Source organism: Clupea harengus, chromosome 13 (assembly GCF_900700415.2).
Source record: "Clupea harengus chromosome 13, Ch_v2.0.2, whole genome shotgun sequence".
In the NCBI taxonomy this organism is placed as follows: Eukaryota; Metazoa; Chordata; class Actinopteri; order Clupeiformes; family Clupeidae; genus Clupea; species Clupea harengus.
The window spans coordinates 5,624,183-5,647,701 of NC_045164.1; the positions used below are offsets into that span (position 1 = coordinate 5,624,183).

General features: G+C 45.5%; 1 protein-coding gene across 2 annotated transcripts in view; it reads left to right on the forward strand.

Annotated features, from left to right (window-relative positions):
- The window catches only part of zmp:0000000755 (phosphofurin acidic cluster sorting protein 2), a 62,802-nt gene that overhangs the window by 33,145 nt on the left and 6,138 nt on the right, over positions 1-23,519 (forward strand). Inside the window, exons 3-21 of one of the 2 annotated variants that reach the window (XM_031579611.2) lie at positions 2,428-2,517; positions 2,827-2,952; positions 5,614-5,776; positions 7,556-7,647; positions 7,825-7,905; positions 8,545-8,604; positions 11,121-11,272; positions 11,659-11,752; positions 14,244-14,327; positions 15,279-15,409; positions 15,964-16,096; positions 17,218-17,322; positions 17,515-17,621; positions 18,759-18,913; positions 19,136-19,246; positions 19,624-19,726; positions 20,906-20,938; positions 22,844-22,886; positions 22,997-23,039. In XM_031579611.2, coding sequence (XP_031435471.1) covers positions 2,428-2,517; positions 2,827-2,952; positions 5,614-5,776; positions 7,556-7,647; positions 7,825-7,905; positions 8,545-8,604; positions 11,121-11,272; positions 11,659-11,752; positions 14,244-14,327; positions 15,279-15,409; positions 15,964-16,096; positions 17,218-17,322; positions 17,515-17,621; positions 18,759-18,913; positions 19,136-19,246; positions 19,624-19,726; positions 20,906-20,938; positions 22,844-22,886; positions 22,997-23,039 — 1,906 coding nt within the window. The remainder of the gene's footprint in view (positions 1-2,427; positions 2,518-2,826; positions 2,953-5,613; positions 5,777-7,555; positions 7,648-7,824; positions 7,906-8,544; positions 8,605-11,120; positions 11,273-11,658; positions 11,753-14,243; positions 14,328-15,278; positions 15,410-15,963; positions 16,097-17,217; positions 17,323-17,514; positions 17,622-18,758; positions 18,914-19,135; positions 19,247-19,623; positions 19,727-20,905; positions 20,939-22,843; positions 22,887-22,996; positions 23,040-23,519) is intronic. The other variant, XM_012817083.3, reaches the window with a different exon arrangement.

Consider the following 23,519-nt stretch of genomic DNA (forward strand, 5'->3'; position numbering starts at 1 on the left):
GTATGACATCATAATGAGGTCTGGATTTGTAAAACTGACTCGACTGGTGAGCGGACCCTGCGGGCGTGTATGGCTCCATGTTCGGGGGCCCAGAATGTAGGCTACTTTGCAGTTGTGAAGTCATGTGGGACCAGATAGGGTCCAGTTTGGGCTGTCTCTCTGCATTGTTTCATTGTCTGATTAATTATGGATTAAACATTCAATGCTAGATGATGGATTAGGCGCTCACACACTGTGGTATTTGCACAGTTGAATTGTTCATACTGAATATATTTCCCATTAAGGAGACCGATAGCACATAAATAGAAGTCATATTGAGTTAGAAGTTGGGCTTTGTTATTAATCCAAAATAACCCTTCCTACAGTCTTAACTCAAGGCCGCAAACTATGTTTTGTTTTTTCAGCTTTGATTGCTTAGAGTCCTTGTTTCACAAATCCCTCATTACAGTACGGCAGGATTGTTGAAAGTTGCAATCCGTAGATCTATAATCTATTTTTGCACACAGACTTGTTCTGACTTGCCAGTATAATTAATGCTATTTATATGGTGGCAGTTGTTAGTAAGAGTTTATTTCTTGTCAGTGTCGGAGTCTGTAGATCCAGCCTGGTGGCTTGCCCGGTCCCAGAGAGAGGGCAGTTAAAAGAGTTCTATTGATGATGGCTCCCTGCTGTCTCAGACTGATCCGGCAAACTATTCAACTTAATCTTAGACCTTCTGGCAGCTCAATCCAACCTTGCTCCATCTCACTTACCTCTCTCTCTCATACACTTGTAAACACATGTTTGTGCATGCATAACCACACACACCCTCAGATAGTTCAGACACCTTCAGGTAATATTACAGATAGTTCATAGCAGAGATTTGCATGGTTACATGAAGTGAAGCGACCAATATGACGACTGTAAAGTTATAACTGTATTGCTTATCTTTAGTCATTTTATGAGAAAAGCCCTTAATGAATGCTCTTATTTAATGTGTCTGGATATCTCTAGCTAGCCAATAATTGTCAATTGACAATAATAATGTTCAGGTCTCCCTGGTGATTTCCCCTCTGGACAGCCATTCATATGGGCATGTATATTATAATTCCTGAATAAATTAAATGACCCGTATGTCAGATTGACAAATAGTCCCTCTGTTGTTTGTTGCACTAAAGCAAGCGTGCCCATGCTGCATCACATATGAACTAAATATTACGGTGTAATTAATGATGAATATTACAGCATCACTGTAACCATTGCAACATGCCGTTAGTGTAACATTAATCAAGCTCTGCTTCCCTGGAAGCCCTCTTTCATAGGCACTATTTGTCCAGCCTGCCTGCCTCTCGGGTCTTATCTGGAGGTTAATCAGATGCCTTTGCTGTCAGTCACAGATAAACAGAAACCCTGTTTGTCCCAAACATAGGCTTGTATATTCTGTAAATTCCTGCAGAACTCACTGTACGCGTCCGACAGCATAGCAACACCTCAATTAAAGGTTGTGTGCCATTTGAAACCACTAGATTCTTAGTCTGCTGTTGGATGGGCAAGCTGAAGGTAGTTTTGCTCATTCTTTTCCCTAACCATGTGTCAGTGTTGATTCTTACTCAGAATCGCCCTATTCTCCTGAACACTGACTGGCTGGGCATCATGTGCTCTGTCACTGCTTAAGGCACAACATTACACCTCCTCCTCACACGAGGAGCAGGCCTCATTAACCCTGATACAAACAACCAAACACCACACTGTAGGCAAGCACCAGCTTTTACAGACAGGATGCACTAGCTGCTGCTGCTGCTGGAAGCAGCCAGACGTCTCTAATGTGGTTAGGAGAGGGGAATCAGCTGTCTAGTCTTAATTCAGTAATGAAAGTTCAGCCGGGGACATGGCCGTGGTCAAATGGCAGAATGGGCACCAGCTGGCTTGGGTCCTGTGACCGAGGGCCCTCTGACTTGGCTCTGGACCTTTCTAGAAACTTCCCTTTCGGCTAAACGCTGAACAAGCTGTGTTTTGGTGGCAGAATCATTTGCCCCGTGGTGTAGTGTCAGATCAGTGTTAATCAGCTATGTGTGGCAACTAATTGACTGATTAATTTATCTCTTGAGCTTTTAGACTGGTGAGAGCAGGGATATTTGCCTAAGAAAAGTTTGTAAAACAGGATGAAAAAGACTGAGAAAACTTTACTTGGATTAGTAGACTTTGGAGTGTAAGCCTTGATTCATTACCACAAAAGACTGTGAGAAAGTGTTTTGGGAGGTTGTTAGGTTGATATTAATGCATAATATTTCATATTTTTGAGTAACTATCGTATCTAACTTGACTATTTAGTTTTTCTTTTGGTCTGTGTACAATGTTGGTGTTATTATGGTTAAGCCATACAGAATGGGATTATTTGATGTGAAGCAGAGACTGTAATTGTATTGTGCTCCTGTGCCTCTGCTGTAGGGCTCCAAGCGCGTCCTCAGGTCTAACGAGTACTTACTCCCGCCCAGCGGCCTCATGGAGACAGACCTGGAGCTCACCTTCTCCCTGCAGGTAAGAGGCCCCATGAAGCTGCTGGAGAATTCTTCAATTCTCCTTTCCTTCTCTCCCTCTCCCATTCTCTCTCTCTCTCTCCTGCTCTCCCTCTCGCTCTCCCTCTCGCTCCCTAATTGTGTCCCTCTGTTCTCTATTTTACGCTCTAATCTCAGCCTTTGCTTTGCCCTGTAATCACTGTTTTTTTTATCCCATAAAATTAAGATAATTGGAAAGGCTAGTGTCGTTTACACGGGTGCAGCTGCAGGTTGAACTAAACACCTCGTAATGGCCTGTTGTTTGTTAATAAAGATGATCTGTTATTGCCAGTACCCACATTTCCTGAAGAGGGACGCCAACCGGCTTCAGATCATGCTGCAGAGACGGAAACGCTACAAAAACCGCACTATGCTGGGCTATAAGACACTGGCAGTGGGGGTCATCAACATGGCGGAGGTGAGACGGCCCTGCAGACTATTTGTAAATGGAGCTGGAAACTGCTGTAACCGCTGTATCTGTAATACATCATTCATTTCACATTAATCAGACTACTCTGAGATCGGTGAAGGACAGCTCATTTTTAAAGATTTTTTTAAATGGTTTGTTTTTGTACTGTTTAGTCTACAGTCTTCGCTTGGTGTATTTAACAGTACACAGTGAACCCTGCTGAGGTTTAAAGGCTTTCGTTAATGATAAGCTGAAACCCTGAAAGGTGCAGTGTGTGATTTTGGACCATCTGGGCACTATTTTGTATATGTTCAGCAATTTTACATCATTTTTAAATAAATGTATTATACCTGGTGTGTGTGTGCCTGTATGTATGTCTCTGTGTTTGTCTTCATTAGTTTCTGTATTTATGTGTGCATATGCATGGGTGTGGGTGTGTTTTGAGTATTTTGAGTATTTTGTGTATATTTCACCCATTTGTGCATCTGTGTGTGTATAAGTGTGTGTGTGTATGTGGTGTATGTGTGTGTGTGTGGGGGGGGGGGGTGGAATGTTGCCACAGTGTTCTCAACAGTAATCTTTTGTCAATGCTGGTTTTCCTCCCCTCTCTGTAACCATAGCACACTCCCCCGGCCCACATGCCTTGATTACAGTTCTTAGTTCTTGATTACAATGCTGGTCAATCCCTCAGAGTAATCATGGTGTCATCATCACTAAAGACATTTCACCGTCACCTTTCCTATCTGCCTGTCTGGACACTTCCTCAGGGGAACTGTGCTCTTGTTGAACTATGCTATTGTTAGGTTCCTTCAGTTTATTCGAAGGGGGAGGGAACTTCAGAGGGGAACTTTTTCTATTCCTTACATTGTGGCACAGCTCACAAGCACCACCCATTACGTTCGATTAGCAAAGTGGATTGGACTCATGGAGTTTGTCTTGACTTCTGGCATCAAACAGATCTTTAAATCCTATAGCGAAGACGTCGCCCATTTGTTATTGTGATAAAGTGGTTATCATTTCCTTTTTTTCAAACCTGCAAGCGAGCTTTGAAACTCAAAGTTGTCCCTCTGAGCCCTCGGAGAGAAAGGAAAGCCACGCAGTGTTCTTCTGTGGCGAGTGTGCTAAAGCCTCAGGATGTTTTCCAAAGCAAACACCAAGATTGTCTCTTCTAATAAGAGGGGTAAACACACAGCAAATGTGCTAGATTTTGTGTTCGCCAACATCTGTGTGTGTGTTTGTGTGTGTGTGTGTGTGTGTGTGTTTGTGTGTGTGTGTGTGTGTGTGTGTGTGTGTGAGAGAGAGAGTGTGTTTGTGCGTGTGTGTGTGTGTGTGTGCATGTGTGTGTGTGTGCGCGTGTGAGTGCATTTGTATTCAGAGAAGATTTTCTTGAATAACGTCAAAACCAAGCTGACAGACACTGCAGGCAGTTCAATAAACATGTTTTTGTTTAAAATAGGACTTTTTCAAAGACTGTCTCTTCTGCTTTTCCTGCGCGTTATAGATGGCCAGTGATCAATGCACCCTTTGCCAGTGCACAGAGGCAGCTACAGGCCCTGAATTAAGTTATGCTCAGTTAGTCACTTAAGCGCAAAGTGTACTGGACTCTGGAGGTGTACGTATATATAGAGAGAGGGGGGGTTGCAGCTACTCACCTGACCCCAGTATTTAGGTCAGATAGACTGGTCTCAGGCAGGGGGTGATGTGATTGAAGGCTGGTGAAGCTGAGAAATGCTGGATCAGCTGTGAACCTGGAGGCGTAGCTGACAATAAGTTAGTTTGACAGCTTTAGTGTCACAACACACTTTCCTTTTTCTTTCTTTTGCAGTAAAAAGAAAGTTCAATTGAATTTTTAGATGAATGTCAGATGGATTTTGTAGGAGATATTGTACATTTTATGAGATGCTTTTTTTGAGGGTGAAAAAAAAAGATGCTGGAGAGAAAAAGCTTCTCTAAGGCAAGAATGAATGAGCGTCTGTACACTCCTTAACTCCATAGATTTTGATTCCCTCGAGGGATTTCAAGGGACGATAGCACACTGAATCACACCTCTGATGACAAGGAACCGTAGTATGATGTAGCATTATTCATAGCTCTACAATAGATTAAAACTGTGAGGTACTTACCTTTGATAGGATTACCCAACATCACGGTTTAATTTACACCGGGCTGCAATATAGGCAATTCTAGAAAGCCTTTTATGAGTTGGTTTGCAGATGAACTGCCACTATGGGACACAGAGGTTGCATTTACGCAGGAATCATATGCCTGTGATTTCCCCAGTAACTTTTACACCGAGGGCCACATGGTGTATTTACATGGGACATAACATTCAGATATCAGTCATATCTGCTTAGATGAAACTTCATAAGTGGGTGCCCCATGGTATTAGAACCTATGAGTCACGTGGTACTACTTGATAGTACAAAGAGGGAATTGAGTGCTTTATTAGCATGGAGTCAACGGAAGGGCAGCATTTTTTTTTCTTTCATTTTTTCCAGTGAGGATGACCCTCTGTATCCTTTAGAGGACAGAAAGACACATTGTCTCAGTGCCGTACAGTACTGTCTGTGCATGATTGATCAGCTCCAGAAGGGTTTGAGTGATTGTAAAAACATACAGACAGATCAGGTCATTACCCGTGACCACTGCCTCTCCTCCTGCCACGCTCAGGTGATGCAGCATCCAACAGAAGGGGGCCAGATCCTGGGTCTCCATAGCAACGTGAAGGAGGCTCCAGCTCGCGTGGCCGAGATCAGCGTGTTCTCTCTGTCCAGCCAGCCAATCGACCACGAGGATGCCAGCGGCCAGGCCGGGCCCAAAACCAAGACCTCAGGTGGGTCCGAACCCCCCAGCGCCCCTCCTCCTCCTCTTGCTGATTAGACTTCCATCTGTTACATCTATGACGCTTGGACTGAATGCTGATGGATGGCCCTGTGAGACACTATAACACAATTAATTTGTTTGAGGTATTTAGTTGGAGATCAGAAGTTGTATTGCAATACAGCAATATTATTGTTACATCAATGTCCCTCCCATTAATAGCACTCGGATTCTAAATTCAGTTGGGTCACATATTGCATATATTGCATATACTGTATGTGACCCAACTGAATTTAGAATCCGAGTGCTATTAATGGGAGGGACATTGATGTAACACAAACACATGTACAGAGACACGTGTGCATACTGACACACGTACCCACTTATTTACACACCTGTAAACACGCACACATTCACCCCCCAGGTTTGAGGCTTTTACATTCCTCCCATATGTCCTCTGTGGTGTAATATCACAGAGCGTCTCTTTTTCTGTCTCTCTCTCTCCCTCTCTCTCTCTCTCTCTCTCTCTCTCTCTCTCTCTCTCTCTCTCTCCCTGTCATCCCTTGCGTCAGAGGATGTGCATGTGTTGATCTCATCCCTCAGACAGCAGGCCTGAAAGCACAGCTCTGGAGCGCAGCCACGCTTTTCTGCTCTCAGAACATCACGCCTGCAATCATGACCCCATGTTTCAGAACAAAACAACCCTACAGTGGACATCCCACTGAAGCGCTCGCCGTGTCTCAATTTTAGAGTGATCTGATCACTTGTTAAGTGGGAGGCAGACGCAGCCTGTCTAGTACAGTCTCAAGAGATTAAAGTGCAGAGTTTCGAGGATACTCGATAATGTCTAGCATACTTGACGCGGCCACTTCTCTGACGGACAAGCATAGCTGAGTCCGCCGCCGTGTCTGTGTGATTATCTGCGGGATTTGATAGCTGATGCAGATGACTTACGTGTGTGTGTGTGTGTGTATGTGTGTGCCTGATGAAGATGACTTACATGTCCATAAAACGGCCCACTGCAAGTGTGTTTTTCCGTGCTGTGCTGCACTTTTCTAACATGACAGGGCCTCCTCTGCATTTGGAAATTGTTCAGTGTCTGTGGATGATTGTTCAGTTGGAGCCCAGCCGAGTGTTTAGCCCTTTTTGACCCTTTCCTCAGTTTCTACCTGCCTGTCTCTGTCTTACTCTGCCTTTCCCCCTGTCTCCCCTCCTCCCTTTCTCTCTCTCTCTCTTTCTCTCTCTCTTTCTCTCGCTCTCTCTCTCACTCACATACACAAACATACCATCTATCAAAACATCAAAACTTCAGTCACAAGGCTATAAATGGAGTCGTTATAGGTCAGCATGCTAATCTTAAAGGGTGGTCTGGGAAGAGTTAATGTGAGCAGCGGCAGCAGGTATCAGGTGTCCCTCCGCGGTCACACAGTCTGGGTGTTGCATAACAGTAGGCCTGAGCAGGCGAGGATGTGTTTAGTATCAACAGCGTTCAGTGGTCAAACATCAGGTGCATGTTTAGAAGTCTGTGTGTGTGTGTGTGTGTGTGTGTGTGTGTGTGTGTGTGTGTGTGCGCGCGCGCATGTTTGCTTCTGTTTATGCGTGTGTGTGCCTATGTGTATTCTTACCTGTGTGTGTTTGTGTACGTTTGCCTTTGTTTATATCTGTGTGTGTGTGTGTGTGTGTGTGTGTGTGTGTGTGTGTGTCTGTTTGTGTGTGTGTGTGTGTGTGTGTGTGTGTGTGTGTGTGTGTGTGTGTGTGTGTGTGTGTGTGTGTGTGTATGTGGGCATCATAGATCGCTCTCCTGATATGGATAACTATTCAGAGGAGGATGATGACAGCTACTCCTCAGAACAGGAGGCCAGTGACGATGCGGTGCATGGGCAGGTAAGCCTCAGTAACACATGGAAGATGTACGCAGGATGCCCATTGGTGCAGTAGGACACTTTGATCCCAAAAGGGTTGAGAATGTCCTGTAGGATGGATGATAGTCTCGGGATAGGAGAATTTCTTTTAATACCGAAGAGAATGAAAACATGATTCATCCCTTTGTATGACTTGTAGGACATATACGATGAGGATGATGAGGTACGGAAGCCGAAGAAATCACGGAGGAAAATGATCAGAACCACCTCAATGACAAGGGTGAGTTCACATCATCAGTAGGCAACTAAAAGTGTGCCCAATTAGTCATTTCATTTGCATGAAAGAACAGACAATATCTACCCAGTCAGTCAGTCAGTCAGTTTAACCAAGATTTTATATACTTTCCTGACTGCAACAACAGCTGATCAAATCCACTGCATCACCCATTCATAAGTTCAGGTTCATTCACACTATTTTTCACTTAAAGTTAAAAATAGATGCCTCTCACAGAGAAAGAAATAACATGACCTTTAATGGGCGACTGTGGCAGACTTTGAAATCAATTATCATCAAAGGGAAGGCTAGCTCAGGGTGAGCCACTCAGACTGTGGGTTGGCATCTCCAAGGGGAGAAGACGGCTTGCGTCCTCCGAGCGTTAGCAGCACTTAGCAGAGTGTCCGGCGCTCACCAGAGAGACAAAAAATGTCCTTTATATAGAGCCACAGTGAATGACTAATCCGGGGAACGCACAATTGCTGTGACAACGGTCACGGAGGAAGCGTGGTGAGGCGCTCGTTATGGCGAAGCGAAAGCCGCCTTTGAAAGCGACCCCCGCTCCTTCCCTCACGCAGAAATTGTGTCACGGTAAATTACCTCTGAGTCTATTAACGCTCGCTCTGGTTCCTTCCCCTTCAACAGCAACCCAACTTCAAGCAGAAGTTTGTGGCCTTACTGAAGAGGTTCAAGGTGACTGACGAGGTGAGTCGTGACTGCAAAGTCTGCCAACTTAAAATTGACTGTCAGTTTTTTCTTTCCCCTTTGCCTGTGTGAAAGAAAGCAGTGACAAGAAGAGACCATCTTCCTCTCCTAGTGTATGTTTCTTAGAAGGGAAGAGGAGTAATTTATCATTGACTTCTGGCCCTTATATAATAACACAGGAAGACAATAAAGACAAAGAGAAACAAAATAAGAAAAAAATGTCCACATTTCAGTTCACATCCACATGTCCACCTGGAAAACTCCTCTCCCACTAAGCATCCCCTACAATTAATAGTAAGTGCCATTAGCATTAGTGCCCAGCAATAAATCCATTACTCACTGTTTACTGTGTGCCCTCTAATCTAATTTGGGCCTGAGTTTATCAGCTTGCCTGTCCACCACGTATTTCATGTGGCTTCAGTCATGGCCCAGTAGCTAACTGGACTGTAACCGTATTAGACTCTACTGTGTTGCAGCAACAGTGAGGGATTGGACTTCACCCCATTTATGGGGTCTTGTTCAGGGGTAGGAAGTTAACAAGCAGAAGGGGGGCAGAAGGTGAGTGAGATCAGTCCTCTGCTCAAGCCAGAGCTACCTAGAGATGCGCTTTGGAAGTGGAAGATCATTCTTTTGCTTCCAAGCGCTTATGTTTTGCACTAGTCAGGCTGGAATTGTGTCAAAGAGGGCAACATAGATAATGGTTATTGTTTTGTACGTGGTCAGTATTAGTGAATGTATTTTAGTGCTGAAAATACCTCTGCTCGTGTACATATGTATATGTGTGTGTGTGTGTGTGTGTGTGTGTGTGTGTGTGTGTGTGTGTGTGTGTTTGTGTGATTTTACACACTGGGTCAGATCAGCCTGTGTTGCAGGTCACCTTGGAAGATTTCTGTCAATTTCTCCAATCCCCTTGTTAACACATCTTTAATCTTTTCAATGAAGAGTGCAGGACAGCTTATTGACAGATGTAAATGTGTCCACCCCCACAGAGCGAGTGTGTAAGAGTGAGAGAGATAGAGGGTGCAAGAGAGTAAGAGAGAGACAGAGAGAGAGAGTGAGAGAGGGAGATAGAGAGAGTGTGTGTGACTGAGAGAGAGAGAGAGCTTGAGCCCTCTCTGTGCTCCCTTTGCCAAGTCTGGGTCTTAATGGTGCGATTGGTAAGCTGCCGATTCCGTTGCCAGCGGATGGTTGGAGCTCAGGCTGACTGGATACAGTATCCTCCAGGCTCCTGCAGGTCCAGTCGCCATTACTACGGCAACACAGGATCAGAGACACCAGCTTATATATAGCCAGCCGTTGCTCTGTTAGTTTTTCCGTAACCTTTTATCTTTCTTGTCTTAGATTTAGCCGTTTTTGCCCGCATTTGTTTTGGGCAGTATGTGGTAGTGTGTGTGTGTGTGTGTGTGTGTGTGTGCGCGTGCATGTGTGTGTGTGTTATGTCTGTATGTATTATTTAACATCTCACTAGTTTGGTTATTTATTTAACATTCCACAACTGCTGAACCAAATGATTACCCCTTGATTTTGATCAAAGCCAATTATTGCGTGTGGTTTAGCTGCCATTACAGTAATGCTTTACAATTGCAGTGCAGCTGTGTATGTGACCCTACTGCAGTAATGGAGTGTGTGTGCGTGGCAGGAACCCAAACCTTGTCTAAATGTATATGTACATTTACGAGCTTCTCTGTCAGTGTATTTGGATGTACGTGCGTCTGAGTGACGCAGAAAACATGTTTGGGAGGGAGAGCGTGGTTGTGTGCTTATGTAAGATATGGGGCATATTTTCATATATACCCGAGAATGTAGGTCAAGATATTCTAGCATACTACTGACAGTAATGAGTACATGCTGAATCCCTGTGTCTGTGACGAATTCAAATTATACTCGTACCTTGGAGTACATTTATAATTGGACTTTGTTGATAATTGTTATTTGTTTAGTTTTTTGGCGATTTCTGTCACTCTGACACACTGGTTCAGTATGCTGCTGGCGCCATTGCAGTAAAGAATAGAAATGAAAACTGTATGTGTAATGTGTAAACAGTCAATGTATGTGGTTCACATCATTCTCACTGGTTGGTCAAGAACCTTTCTGTGTGCTGCATGCCTCACTACTGAGGGAGGAAAAGGGTCTCTTACTTTGCTTTACTTCACCTCTTTATATTGTGTTTAGCTGAGAGGAAGAGAGCGGTGAACAGGAGGAGTTAAAACACACAGTCATGTGACCTAATCGCTCACACAAGCATTATGCCTGTTTAGGTGATGCTAAAGCGTATTGTTCACTTTTTTTCTCAAATGACCTCCTTTATCTGAGTTTTGGAAGCTGTTTAGATAACTATGTTTGCTTCAATCACACAAGCACAGTTTTAAAGTCTACCACAATGGACTAACTATACTCTCTATAAGCAAACTAGGGCACAGTGGGTGCTTCCTGCCTCTTGTATGTCTTGGTATAGATAATTCTTTACAGTGTTAATTACTATCATGTGTTAACTATTACCATGTGTTAATTGACAGGTTCTGGACTCAGACCCAGTGGACCAGACTCGGGAAGCGGAGGAGGATCTGGACCTGCTCTACGACAGTCTGGAGATGTACAACCAGAGCGACAGTGGTCCAGAGATGGAGGACAACGAGAGCGTCATGAGCACCCCCAAACCCAAACTCAGGTAGATCACGCCACGCCACGCCACGCCACGCCACGCCATGCCACGCCACGCCAGCCGGTCCTCATCTCAGAACATGCTTTGGTACCGGTTGTCAGTATATGGCACAGGTCTGCCATCTGTCTGTTGATCAGCTCTCTGGTTTTGTTTACTCTTAACGAAATCAGAAGGCCGAAAATGAATGACCTTGTTCTCGAAATGATGTATGTCCGAGTAGCTGGGTATTGTATTAAATCAGACACACTGTGTTGGTTATATCCCTCATGTATGCATGCACACACGAAGACACACACAAATGCAAATACTCACACTCACTCTCTCTCACACACACACACACACACACACTGATATCTCCCACTAACGCCGCTCTCCTCTCCTCCCTCCTTCAGGCCGTTCTTTGAGGGCATGTCCCACTCTAGCTCCCAGACAGAGATCGGCAGCCTGCACAGCCAGAGGAGTCTGCCCAGGGAACGCAGCTGCACAGTGAGTTTAACCCCCGTCTCACCTCACCTTTAAAAACACAGTCCTCACTCTACCCGCACTCACTGACCTTAAGATTCTAGCCAGCACACACACTGGACAGTGATACACACTTTCACTTAAGATTCTAGCCAGCACACACACTGCAGAGAAAATACACACTTTCAGCACTTGGCCTTGGCGAACACTGGCCCAGAATACTCAGTTCTGCTCTGAGGTACTCCACTAACACGCAGTTGTGCTTCGTGCCCTCAGTCTCCATGCATCCATCTCCACTCTAAAAATACTGGAAGGTATTTGAATCAACGAGTTCAGGAGTTTCTAGACAACTTTCTGGAACTTACTGAATGTGCAAGGCCATGGCCAAGTGTATGTTAACAAAAATAAATAGTGAATTAAATGCTGAATGTGCTTGAAATAGTTCTTAAAAGATTCCTGAGGATGGGGGAATCCTGTCCACTCTATTCTAGTACCGGCCTTGACCCAGACAGTGCTCTGGCACCCCGCCACTACTCACCTTCGAGCATCAACACCTACTCTTCCTCCTCTGCTCCTCTGGCGCTAGCCCAAAGGCTGCTGTCGTGCCATGACTTACTTCATCTCACTTCAGCCTCTCCGCTCTATAAAAATACACGCCGTCACCCTAATTGACTTATGCTAACACTTACCTCGAGTTATGCCCACAGACTGGCAGACTGAGTTCATTAATCTTGGCCTCACCTGTGGCCGCATTAGAGGAGAGTGAGTGTGTGAGTGCACAGCCACGCTGGACTTCCATTCACCCCGCCTCACCTCAGTATACAAACACTCGACTGTGGATCATGTCCATGTACTATAATCCTCTTACTTACCCAGAGAGAGAGAGAGAGAGAGGATAAACTCAATGTAAAGCTATACGCTGGACTGGATTGGAGAAAGGAAGGAGGGAGTGTAACAGACATTAGTGATGTTCTTCCATGTAAAGAAGTTCCCAATTTGTTAGGGATGTCAGTGACACTTGGATAGAATTACTGTGGATACAATTGAGTGTAGGGAAGATCTTATGGCTGCAATTTATTTGACGGTTATTGACCAATCAATCTCATCAAACAAATGTGTAATAAACACCCCCATTGTTTACTTTACTTCCTATTACAGTTTAGACACAGGACATTGCATCACGAGGGAATAGCCATAATTCTGTTTGTAATTTGATGGGACTATCCCACCTACTTTACTAACACCACCTCTACCTCATCATAGTGGGGGTGATGACAGCAGCCACTGTCCTGTCAGGCTGATGACAAAAGCCTTCATGCAGCCATAGCTTTGTTGGGAATGTCTGGTCCTCAGCAGTGCTGTCATTTCAGTGCTCGGAATGCTTAACATCCAGTTGTGTGTGTATGTGTGTGAGTGTGTGTGTATGTGAGTGTGTGTGTGCCCACGCTATTTGTGTGTGAGTGTGTATGTGTTTGTGTGTTTCTGTTGGAGAGGTGATCGGGGGGTGCAGGGCGGGTCATGAAGATGGCGTCTCGCCTTCCACCCTGAAGCTGCCCCGAAGCTGTTGAGTATTTTTAGGGCTTCACATGAGAAGCCCCTCTGCCCGCTCACCCAGGCGGCCTGTGCTAATGCCAGGCACTCTCAGAATCCCTGGAGCGTCATTCATGGACATCTGAGAGAGGGTGTGTGTGTGTGCAGGCACGTCAGCCATCCACACTGCCGACGAGCAGTTTAGAAACACTCAGCCAATCCGCCGGGGATCAAAACATATCTCTTCCTCGGACTTCAAGGACAGGAGCTGAGGTCATGGATACATCGAGCAGGATCGAGTGGCAAATTTGATGATTTGACACGAACGCTGAAACCAGCTGTTGATTCACTAAGGACCCGTATATGTATTTTTTTTTTTTGTGATGCATGAAAGTGGATCCCAAACCAGAAAGCGGGTCTGGTTTTCATTTCCCTGAAGTCCGAAAGAATGTTTATGGGTAATAAAGTCAACGGGATTGTGAACTCCACGCCGTGGAGGCTGTATCCTGTGTTTGTATGAGCCTGTCACCTCAACTCAGGGGAGCATGAGAGAGAGAGAGAGAGAGAGAGAGAGAGAGAGAGAGAGATAGAGAGAGAGAGATGGGGGAGAGAGAGAGAGAAGGAGAGGGAGAGAAAGAGAGAGAGAAAAGGAGAGAGACAGAGAGATGGGGGGAGAGAAAGAGAGAGAAGGAAAGATAGAGAGAGATGGGGGGAGAAAAAGGAAGAGAGGGGGGGAGAGAGAGGGAGAGATAGAGTGGTAGTGGTAGTACTGAGTTAAAACACGTCTTCAGAGAAGTGAGAAAGCATCAAAGCCAATCTGTCTGTGTGTCTACCCGGCCTGCTGATATTTATATCCACGCCTCCCTCTGTGAAGTCAAGAAAACAGAAACCACGCTGCACTCGTGAAGAGAGGTACGAGTGGAAGCAAACAGTGCCCCCTTCAGGCTGAGTGTGTTAATGCTCTTGGTATTTTTTCTCTTTCCAGAGTGCAGACTTTTTGCCAGTGGAGAGGTGCAAGCCATCAGGGACACGACACCAGGAGGATATCAACATGGATTCTCCAACAGGGGTTGGTTTTATTTAGTTGTAATTTTAACAAATATGAACACCCTCTCTTGATTTTGTCTTTTAGGGTTGTTAATGTATCTTTAGAGTTTAGAGTGAGTGATAGAGTGAAGACTACACAGAGAGAGAGAGAGAGAGAGAGAGAGAGAGAGAGAGAGAGAGAGAGAGCAAGAGACCATGGTAGGGAACAGCAGACAGGAATGTCACACAGTCTGAACAGGTACAATCAGTGTTCTCTCTCTGGGTGATTCAGCGTCTGTTCTGGCAGTAATGTCTGAGCCCTCTGCTCTATCCATCTGTTCTCTGGCTTGCGTATCTCTCTGCCCCCCCCCCCCTCCCTCCACACACACACACACACACACACACACTGACATCGTTTCTCTGTCTCACTCTCGCTCTCAGCTCCCCTGATGTGCAGACATGCTAGGTCTCCCCATGAACCACCTACATTATTCAGACGAACAGGAAATAGGCCGGGCTGCTTTCTTTGACCCCTGTGACCCCTTAGCTGTAGAGTTTCCATAGCAACAATGTGTTCTTGGGGCAAAGGGAGGCCTGTGTTCCTTGACAGATTCACACCCTGCCTGCACAGTCTGTGTTTTGTGCTTCCGCAGAAAATCACAGTTATTATTCCACTTTACTGTTCTAAAGGCTGAGAAAATATGTTTTCCTGTCCTCATTATGAGATGTTTTTGTATTATTTAGTGTTGAAGAATGTAGGCTGCTATGGAAATCAGTGCTTAACATTATAGCTGTCAAAAACACCAGAATAGTCGGAAAAGTATTGTTGTAAGAAAACAGTTCCACTGCAGTCATACTATTGTGCAGTGCTAATTGCAGGTATTGTAGAGACATGATTAATAATCAACTTGAGGTGGATGGTCTGTGGTGATGGCCGCTGGTGATGGATAAGTGTCCACGGGGAGTTCACCCTGTTCTCTCTGTTCTGCTGCAGGAGCTGGAGGTGGAGGACTTTGGGCCGATGGTGGGGGAGGTGAGCAGCAGCTGGGAGGTGAACGCTGAGCGCTTGGCCAACACCGTGGGCAAACTCTGCAAGATGGAGTCACAGAACCACATGTCGCCCAGGTAACGCGCACCAAACACCCCCTGACTGACCTCCCCCTGCAACCAGGGAATCACCAGGGAAACAGTGTCGCTGTCAATCAATATGTTAGTCACTAACAAAACACTCGCCCTCTAGATTCCTCTCATGAAGGGTTCTATGTGGAGCCTTTCCAAGTGTTGTGTGGCTATATTCCTTTTGGCTTTGAGCCTTGAAGTGTGCTTTTCCTCCATTGTTGAGCTCATTTTACATCAAAACCTGTATTATTGTATTATTTGATTGTATTATACACTTGTATTGTGTGATTAGTGTTTCAACTTTTTTACATATTTTCATACACTATAACAATGACAATATTAACTACTATTAAATATTAACATTATTACTGTCATTGCCTATGCAATGCCTGCTTAGAGCAGGAAACCAAGTATTCTACACTGACATCACACAATGTGCCAGTAAGATAAAGAAGAGAACAGGCATTGCCTGGATGACTCCAAAGCCCTGAGGTTAGGCCTTGGTTGGTGTGTTGAGGTAACACGTAGCGCCCCCCTGTGGTGTGTCATCCTCCCTGCAGTAAAGTGGACAGCCGTATGCAGCGGCGCGCCCGCTGCACCTCCATGAAGGACCGGCAGAACTCGCGCACCCAGAGCGAGCGCAACATCAGCATTGACAGCGAGTGCTCACTGGAGTCCAGGCTGGTCACACAGGTGAGAGTCCCCACACACATAAACACACACACACATAAACACGCACACATACACACACACATACATACACACATAAACACGAACACATACACACACACACACACATAAACACGCACACATACACACACACACATACACACACACATACATACACACATAAACACACACACACATACACACACACACACACACACACACATAAACACACACACATACACACACACATAAACACACACACATAAACACACACACATACACACACACACACATTAACACTCCCATGGGCTTTTGGTCACTACAAGGAACAACCCATTGAGGAACAACTACAGAATCAAAAGTGCACATTGATTAAGACACAGTCTTTAGGCTAAACAATTTAGTAAGGGACTGGTTGTTTACAAAGATTGCGCTCCTTGTACTAAGTGCGAATCAGTCAGCCCGCTGCTTGGAAGAGGCATGTCCACCTCTGACGCACAAGGCAGCGTTCTTCAGCCAGGTAGAGTAATAAACCGCCAGGCGTGTCTGAAGGAGAACAATGGTTTTCGCTAATGAATCAGCATCGGTGTTCCTGGCGTAAGGAATGGGGGAAATATGAAGGCAAATTGACGCTGGTTCCACAAGTTGGCTGCAAGTCTGGTGATTGTGAGTGAGGTTTTGGGTTTGTCGTTACGTAACAAACTGCTGAAAGTGGGTATTATGTCAGTAGATTGTACACTACTCTGTACTGAACTCTGAACTGTAGGTATTGTTTGCACTATTTATGTGACTGTTGCCATTTCCTAAGTGCTTGTTATAATAAGCCCAAGCAAAGGAATGCTGTCAGTCCCTCGTAACGTGTCAAACTCCAGCAGCCATTCTGTGATAAGTGGGCAGAATAGTCTGAATCTTGCCAAATCTCCACAGAGCTTGGAAACTGGTGCATGTTGAAGCAAGTCCCAGTGCCCAGAGTACATCAGTACACAGGGTACATCAGTACTACTGCATAGAGTACATCAGTACTACTGCATAGAGCACATCGGTACTTCTGCATAGAGTACATCAGTATAGAGCCGCAACATTTAGACATTTCTTTGGATGTGTGGATTGCTGACACTAGATCCATAAAACATGTCCTGTCACAGGTGCCCAGGAAGTCAGTGTATGACCAGCTGAACCAGATCCTCATCTCAGACGAACGTCTCCCGGAGAGCATCATCCTCATCAACACAATGGACTGGCAGGGCCAGGTAACGTAACAACGTGTGTGTCTGTGTGTGTGTGTGTGTGTGTGTGTGTGTGTGTGTGTGTAAATGCATGTGTCCATGCATTTGTGTGTGGTGACGTGGTGTGAAACTTTTCATTATTTTGTAATCCTCTCTCTCTCTCTCTGTCTGTCTCTCTCTCTCTCTCTCCTTCCCTCTGTTTTTCCCCCTCTGCAGTACGTGGCCGATGTCCTGCATAAGCAGAATCAGCCCATTGTCTCCACATGCTCTACTGCAGACGTGCAGGCTGCCTTCAACACCATTGTGACCCGGATCCAGAGATTGTAAGTAAGCCACAGACACTCACTGAAAAGACTACTGCTAGTCACAGGGTTGCTACACAGATAGCTCGGGTGTCTAGGCTGCCTGTCTCAGCATCTGTCTCAGCATCCACTTTGGTCTGAGGTTTTACCATCTAAAATGCCCGTTGGCTGGTTGCCATGTGTGCTGTAGATGCTGCGCCCTCGTCTCCTTCGCGTAAAGTATTTTGAGGAATCTCATGACATTTTGACCGTATAAGGACCAGAGCCACCTCATCCTTCTTCTTCTTCTCTCTCTTTGGCTTGTCAAACAGTCCGGCCCGCGTTTCCGCCGTCTACTCGGGAAATTTTCCTCGGCTGCGTCCCTGAATCAGCCTGGGTTTTGTCTGCCTGTCAGATCAGGGCTCGGGGGTTGAACAAGGGGTTTGACAGCCAGGCCCCTTGGATGGGAGTTATGTCCTCCTTAGCATCTGATGGGCTGACTCAGGCCAGACACTGACCCCGGGGTTTGGCCCAAATCTGGGCCTGATCCAGAGACGCGTCAGAACCAGGGCTGGACTCATCTCGGAGTCAGCCATTGTTTAGGCCAGCATTCCTGCTGAAGTTCCCTGCTGCTTCTGTCTGCTCTTCCAAAGCCTCAGTTGGCCGTAACGCTCAGGGAACGTAACAAACTGCTGAATTCCTGTTGCTCAGCTTCTGATCCTTTTAGTAAAGCCAAGGCTATGACTCCTGCTAGAAAATTGTCTGAGAGGAACTTTGGCTGGAGCAGTCGCCATCTCAGTCTCCACGGAGCACACTTCCTGAATTCCTGTTGCTCAGCTTCTGATCCTTTTAGTAAAGCCAAAGTTATGACTCCTGCTAGAAAATTGTTGTCTGAAATATTGTAAGGTATATGTGCATTCATGCACTGTCTATTCTGAATTGCTGTTCAAAGTCTTTGTTGAAGTGAAATATGTGAAGCCCAATCAGTCCCAAAACGGAGCATCTACAGTGTCCTTTGCCTCTCTCTCTCTGTCTCTGTCTCTGTCTCTGTCTCTCTCTCTCTCTCTCTCCCTTTCTCTCTCTCTTCCTCTCTTACTCTATCTTTCTATCTGTCCTGTGTATTTTTTCTTTCCTGTCGGTCAGACTAAAATGCAGTTTTCTTCTTTCTGTCTCCCATAGTTGCAACTGCAATGCCCAGACTCCACCCACCATCAAGGTTGCTGTGGCAGGAGACCTGAGCTACCTCAGCACAGTGCTGCGCTTCTTTGTGGAGCAGCTGGCAAACAAGACACCTGATTGGCTCAGCTACATACGCTTCCTGGTCATCCCCATCGGTACGGTACTCGGTTGCTCAGAGGCACTCTCGGGGTAGTTCTGAGTTGACCTTTTTTAGACCTCTATTTGACCTCTGGTGAATAGAGAGGAAATTATATTTCTGTTGCTTTCTGTATTTACACGAGTTGTTATAAAGGTCTTAATATTGATTGATTGATTAAAAAAAAAAGGTTGCATGTCAATGAGCTTCATAAATAATGATATAATATCTATTGGAATAGGATCCCATCCGTTGGCAAAGTATGTGGCGTCGTTGGACAGCAAGTTCAACAGCATCTTCATGGACACGGCGTGGAGGGAGCTTTTCTGCCGGCCAGAACCACCCTCCTCAGGTAGAACCCTCTTAAGGAACCTCAGCATTGGCCAGTGCCATGGAGTGGGGTAGAGTGGGGTGGGATGGGGTGGGGTGGAGTGGAGTGGAGTGGGGTGGGGGGGGTGAATGGCAGTGTTGGCCTGAAGCGCCCTGCTCTAACAGTGCTGTGTTTGGTAGTGCTACTACTAGTTGCTCTGACTCTGTGGTCATGGCTTGGAGCAGAGCAGATGTGCCATGTACCTTTTCCCCTCTGTCAGGTTGTGAGCCCAGTAAAATGATACTGTCACAGCACTTTTGTAATGTAATGTCTATGTATGTTGAATGTATGTTGGTTTGGATGTGTGTGTGTATGTGATATGTGTGTGTGTGATACGTGTGTGTGTGTCTGTGCATTAGATAACCTTGATGTGGCTGGAAGGATCATCCAGTACCTTGCTGGTGCCAATGTGTCCCATCAGTTCCCCATCTCAGAGGCCATGCTTACCTACAAACAAAAGAGGTACAGAGTTAAGTGTTTGACTGAGAGAGAGAGAGATTCAAATTGAATTGCATATTTTGTGTGTGTGTGTGTGTGTGTGTGTGTGTGTGTGTGTGTGTGTGTGTGTGTGTGTGTGTGTGTGTGTGTGTGTGTGTGTGTGTATGTGTATGAACATGCTCAGATTCATTCTAATGTGTTCTGTTTGGATGTTCTGTTCCTGCTTCAGTGCCTTTGAATGTGCGCGCTTTGATGTATGTAAAATGCATGTTTTAATTTGAACAGCTGAGGCTAGGAATAAGACCAGTGTGTGTGTGTGTGTGTGTGTGTGTGTGTGTGTGTGTGTGTGTGTGTGTGTGTGTGTGTGTGTGTGTGTGTCAAAAGCATCTCACTCAAACAAGTTCAGTGGCTGGAAATGTGACAGCCTCTTCCAGCCACTGAGTGCGACGAAACTCCCCGAAGCTTTCTCTCCAGACTCCCTCTTCACTCTCCTCTCCACACAGTATGCCAGCAGCCTCGCGCACTGCTTTAGCGACTCTGTTCTGCTGGCTTACTGTGTCCACGCCCTGGCACCATCCACTGCAACTGTTTAAATTCCACTTCAAACAAACTGGAAATTCTCTCCTCTCTCAAAGTGGCCAAAAACTGGTTGTGATTGGAAGTACACATTGTTTGGAGTGGTCCTGCAAGCATATATATATATATATATACAGCCGAATTAGAGCATTTGAACGTGAATCAAATGAGTAATGAGTAATGAGTAATCGAAATTGCTCGAAAAATCCTGTTGGTATGCACCCTCATGAATCAAAATATTGGAGTCCAGAGAGTGCGGAAAAGACGGTCAGCTAAACCGAGCACTTTTTTCCTTTCCTGTGTTTGTGTGGAGAGGGTCTGGAGCTAAGCTAAGCTCCTATTTATCACTCAGTGGATTCTTTCCACTCGGCCCTGCTGCAGGGGCCTGCTAGCGGGAGCCTCTTGAAAGCATCCTGCTATACGTGCTGTTTCCCCTCTCCCTTGTGTTGAACTAAAGTGACCTCTGAGGTGATCTTCCTTTACTTTCTCATTTGCTTTTTCTCTCTCACACGTTTCTCCTAACCAACTCAAAGCTTCTGCAAAACTGCCTCACACAGTAACACTCTGTCGCGCTCATTGGTTGTTGTTTTTCTTTTGTCTGCCTGTCTCCTTTGTTTGCATCCCTAGGAAGCGAAGCTTGTATTTTGATTTTTACATCAGGTATATATAACACTATTCCTAATTTTCCTTTCCTATTTTCCTACTTTTAACTCAAGTTTTTTTTTCTCCTTTCGTACCCACTCACTCATTCTTATTCCTCCCCATCCCCTGGTCCTGTCCTGCCTGTCTGTCTGTCTGTCTCTCCTGTGTCAGTCTCATGGCTTGCTAACTTCCCAGCCTGCTCTTTGTCTCTCCCTCTCCTGTGGTTCCCCCTTGGGGTTGGCTCCACCTCTGTTTGATTATTCATTACGCCTCCCTATTAAGACATGCCTGACAACCTTTACCTAAAAATAAAGCCAAGCAAAGCCACCTAATAGATTATTGATGGCGGTGCGAATTCCCTTACAAGTTCAAAGCACAGGAAGGGACTTTGATGAGGGATTAAGTGTCAGCAGAAACATCGTGGCAAGGTTTTTATTATCAGTAGAGGTTACCTTATTATGAGAAGCCATCTGGAATAAGCTATCAAGCTAAAGAGATACCTTTAGGACGAGGTTTTGGTCATATACTGCAATGTCTTGGAAGAAGTCATTATTCTGGAACATTCAATCAGAAATGACTGATTATAGCCAGTCAAGTTACAATGTTGGTCTGCATTACTTTTAATAATTTCAATACGGGAGTCTGACACTTTTCATTCCTAAACAGATTGGCACGCTTTGCGCAAGCAGTGCTGTCTTGACAACTTCTCAATAAGCTTATTCCAAAACATCTGATCAAATATGGCATTTCTTCGCAATAACAAGGTCTGCAATGGCAGAGAAGAAGAAGAAAAGCTGTTCTTGTCTCTAGTAGCAGAGGGAGTGCTGGTGACCATAGAGGAATTACCGTAGGGTGGTATGACTCACTGTGTCTGTGAGTGCCTGTGTACGCGCGCGCGCGTGTGTGTGTGTGTGTGTGAAAGAGATAGAGAGAGAGAGAGAGTGTAGATGAGGGGGGAGGGTCAGTACTGTTTTACAGTAAGTGCACTGAGCCATTCACAAAGCTGTGCTTGGTAGGAGCGTGGGGTGGGGGTGGGGGTGGGGGGCGTGAGCCTCTGACCTACATCTGCTCCCTGGCCGTGGGTACAGAGCACGGGTCATGGCAGTAAGGATCCTGTGGGCATCATCTCTGCACACACACGCACACGCACACGCTATCCCCTGCATGGCTGACTCACATACGGCACGCCGGGAATCTGCGCTTCGATAGATTAAACTAGATGACGGCTAATTCCTGTAGCTGCGATGCATTAGGGTAGAGTTAATGCTTCCAGTCAAAGCGGTTATATGACTGGCCTATTATGCGGTGCTTAGATACAGCATGTGCATTTCCTGTAAGTCTGATTTTATTGAAATGCATAGAAGCAGGATTTGAGAAAATCCCATGGCTCAGTGCGTAAGAGATGCTTAAAGCTATTTCATTCGAAAGAGAGAGATTATGAATGAATGACACCTCTGTACGTATCAATTTTTCATAGATAGCACCTTTTAGATTCAGTCTTCCTATGGCTGGGCAGTCTTGTTGCACAAAGTGTGTACTCTAGTATTCAGTGTGGGACCAATCATCATCAACTTGCTTGATAATGAACCACCAAATAGACAGAAAGAGAAAGATCTACAATTATTTAGGGCTATCCTTTTAGACAAAGAATCAACTCAACTTCTTCGGGTCAGGAAAGCTGTACACAACTTCCTTCAAAGAGCCCATTCCTGTACAGAGCAGTCCCTTGCCATCTTCCCCATCATTGCAACTCACCAAGATGGTGCCATTTCACCCAGCCAATCAACCATGTTCCATCTCCTACAATGGGACATCTTGATTGTGTCCAGGGTCATTGAGTGTTGGTGTTCTCTCCCCTCAAGCATTCCCCCGTGGCTCTGCCTAATCTCCGAACATCTCTCTCTCTCTCTATCTATCCCATAGCCCTGACGAGGACTCTTGCCAGAAATTTGTGCCATTCATTGGGGTAAGTCTGCCTGGTTACACTCAACGCTAACTGTGTGCTTGAGATCCATGCAATAAAGCTGAGAAGCAGCTCGTAGGACTGATTGAATACCCCTCTCTCCTTCTGCGCAGGTTGTGAAAGTGGGCATTGTCGAGCACAGCCTCTCCACATCAGGTAATGTGCCTCTTATTTCCAGCACATCATTGAACCTGAAGGGGAGAACACTTCATCTACATTGCTAGCTGAGTAGGACTGCTGAGAGGGGGGGGGGGGACTTTAGACGGAGACGGTTTCCTGGAGAGGAGGAAGGGCTATTATGGGTTTTTCAGAAGGAAGAGTGGAACTGATGGAAATTTCGATTTAGAATAAGGGTTCTGTTTCATGCCTGAGAAACGGAACGAAAGAGGAATATTTTGACGCCCAGCTTTGGAGGTGAAATAGACGACATGCCTTAATTTCGAAGAATAATACTGTCAGCTGGTTGACAAATAGACATGGAAAGGGTGAATAACAGCATTCTAAAATGGATAGGGCAGAAAGATGAAGTTTGTTCTCTACTCCCCTGCTTCTCTGGCTCTGACTTAGTTTAACTCAGTTGAGTTAGTCTCAGTCCACACGTCTTGAGTGGAACCTTGTGGATGTTAGTGGTTTGTG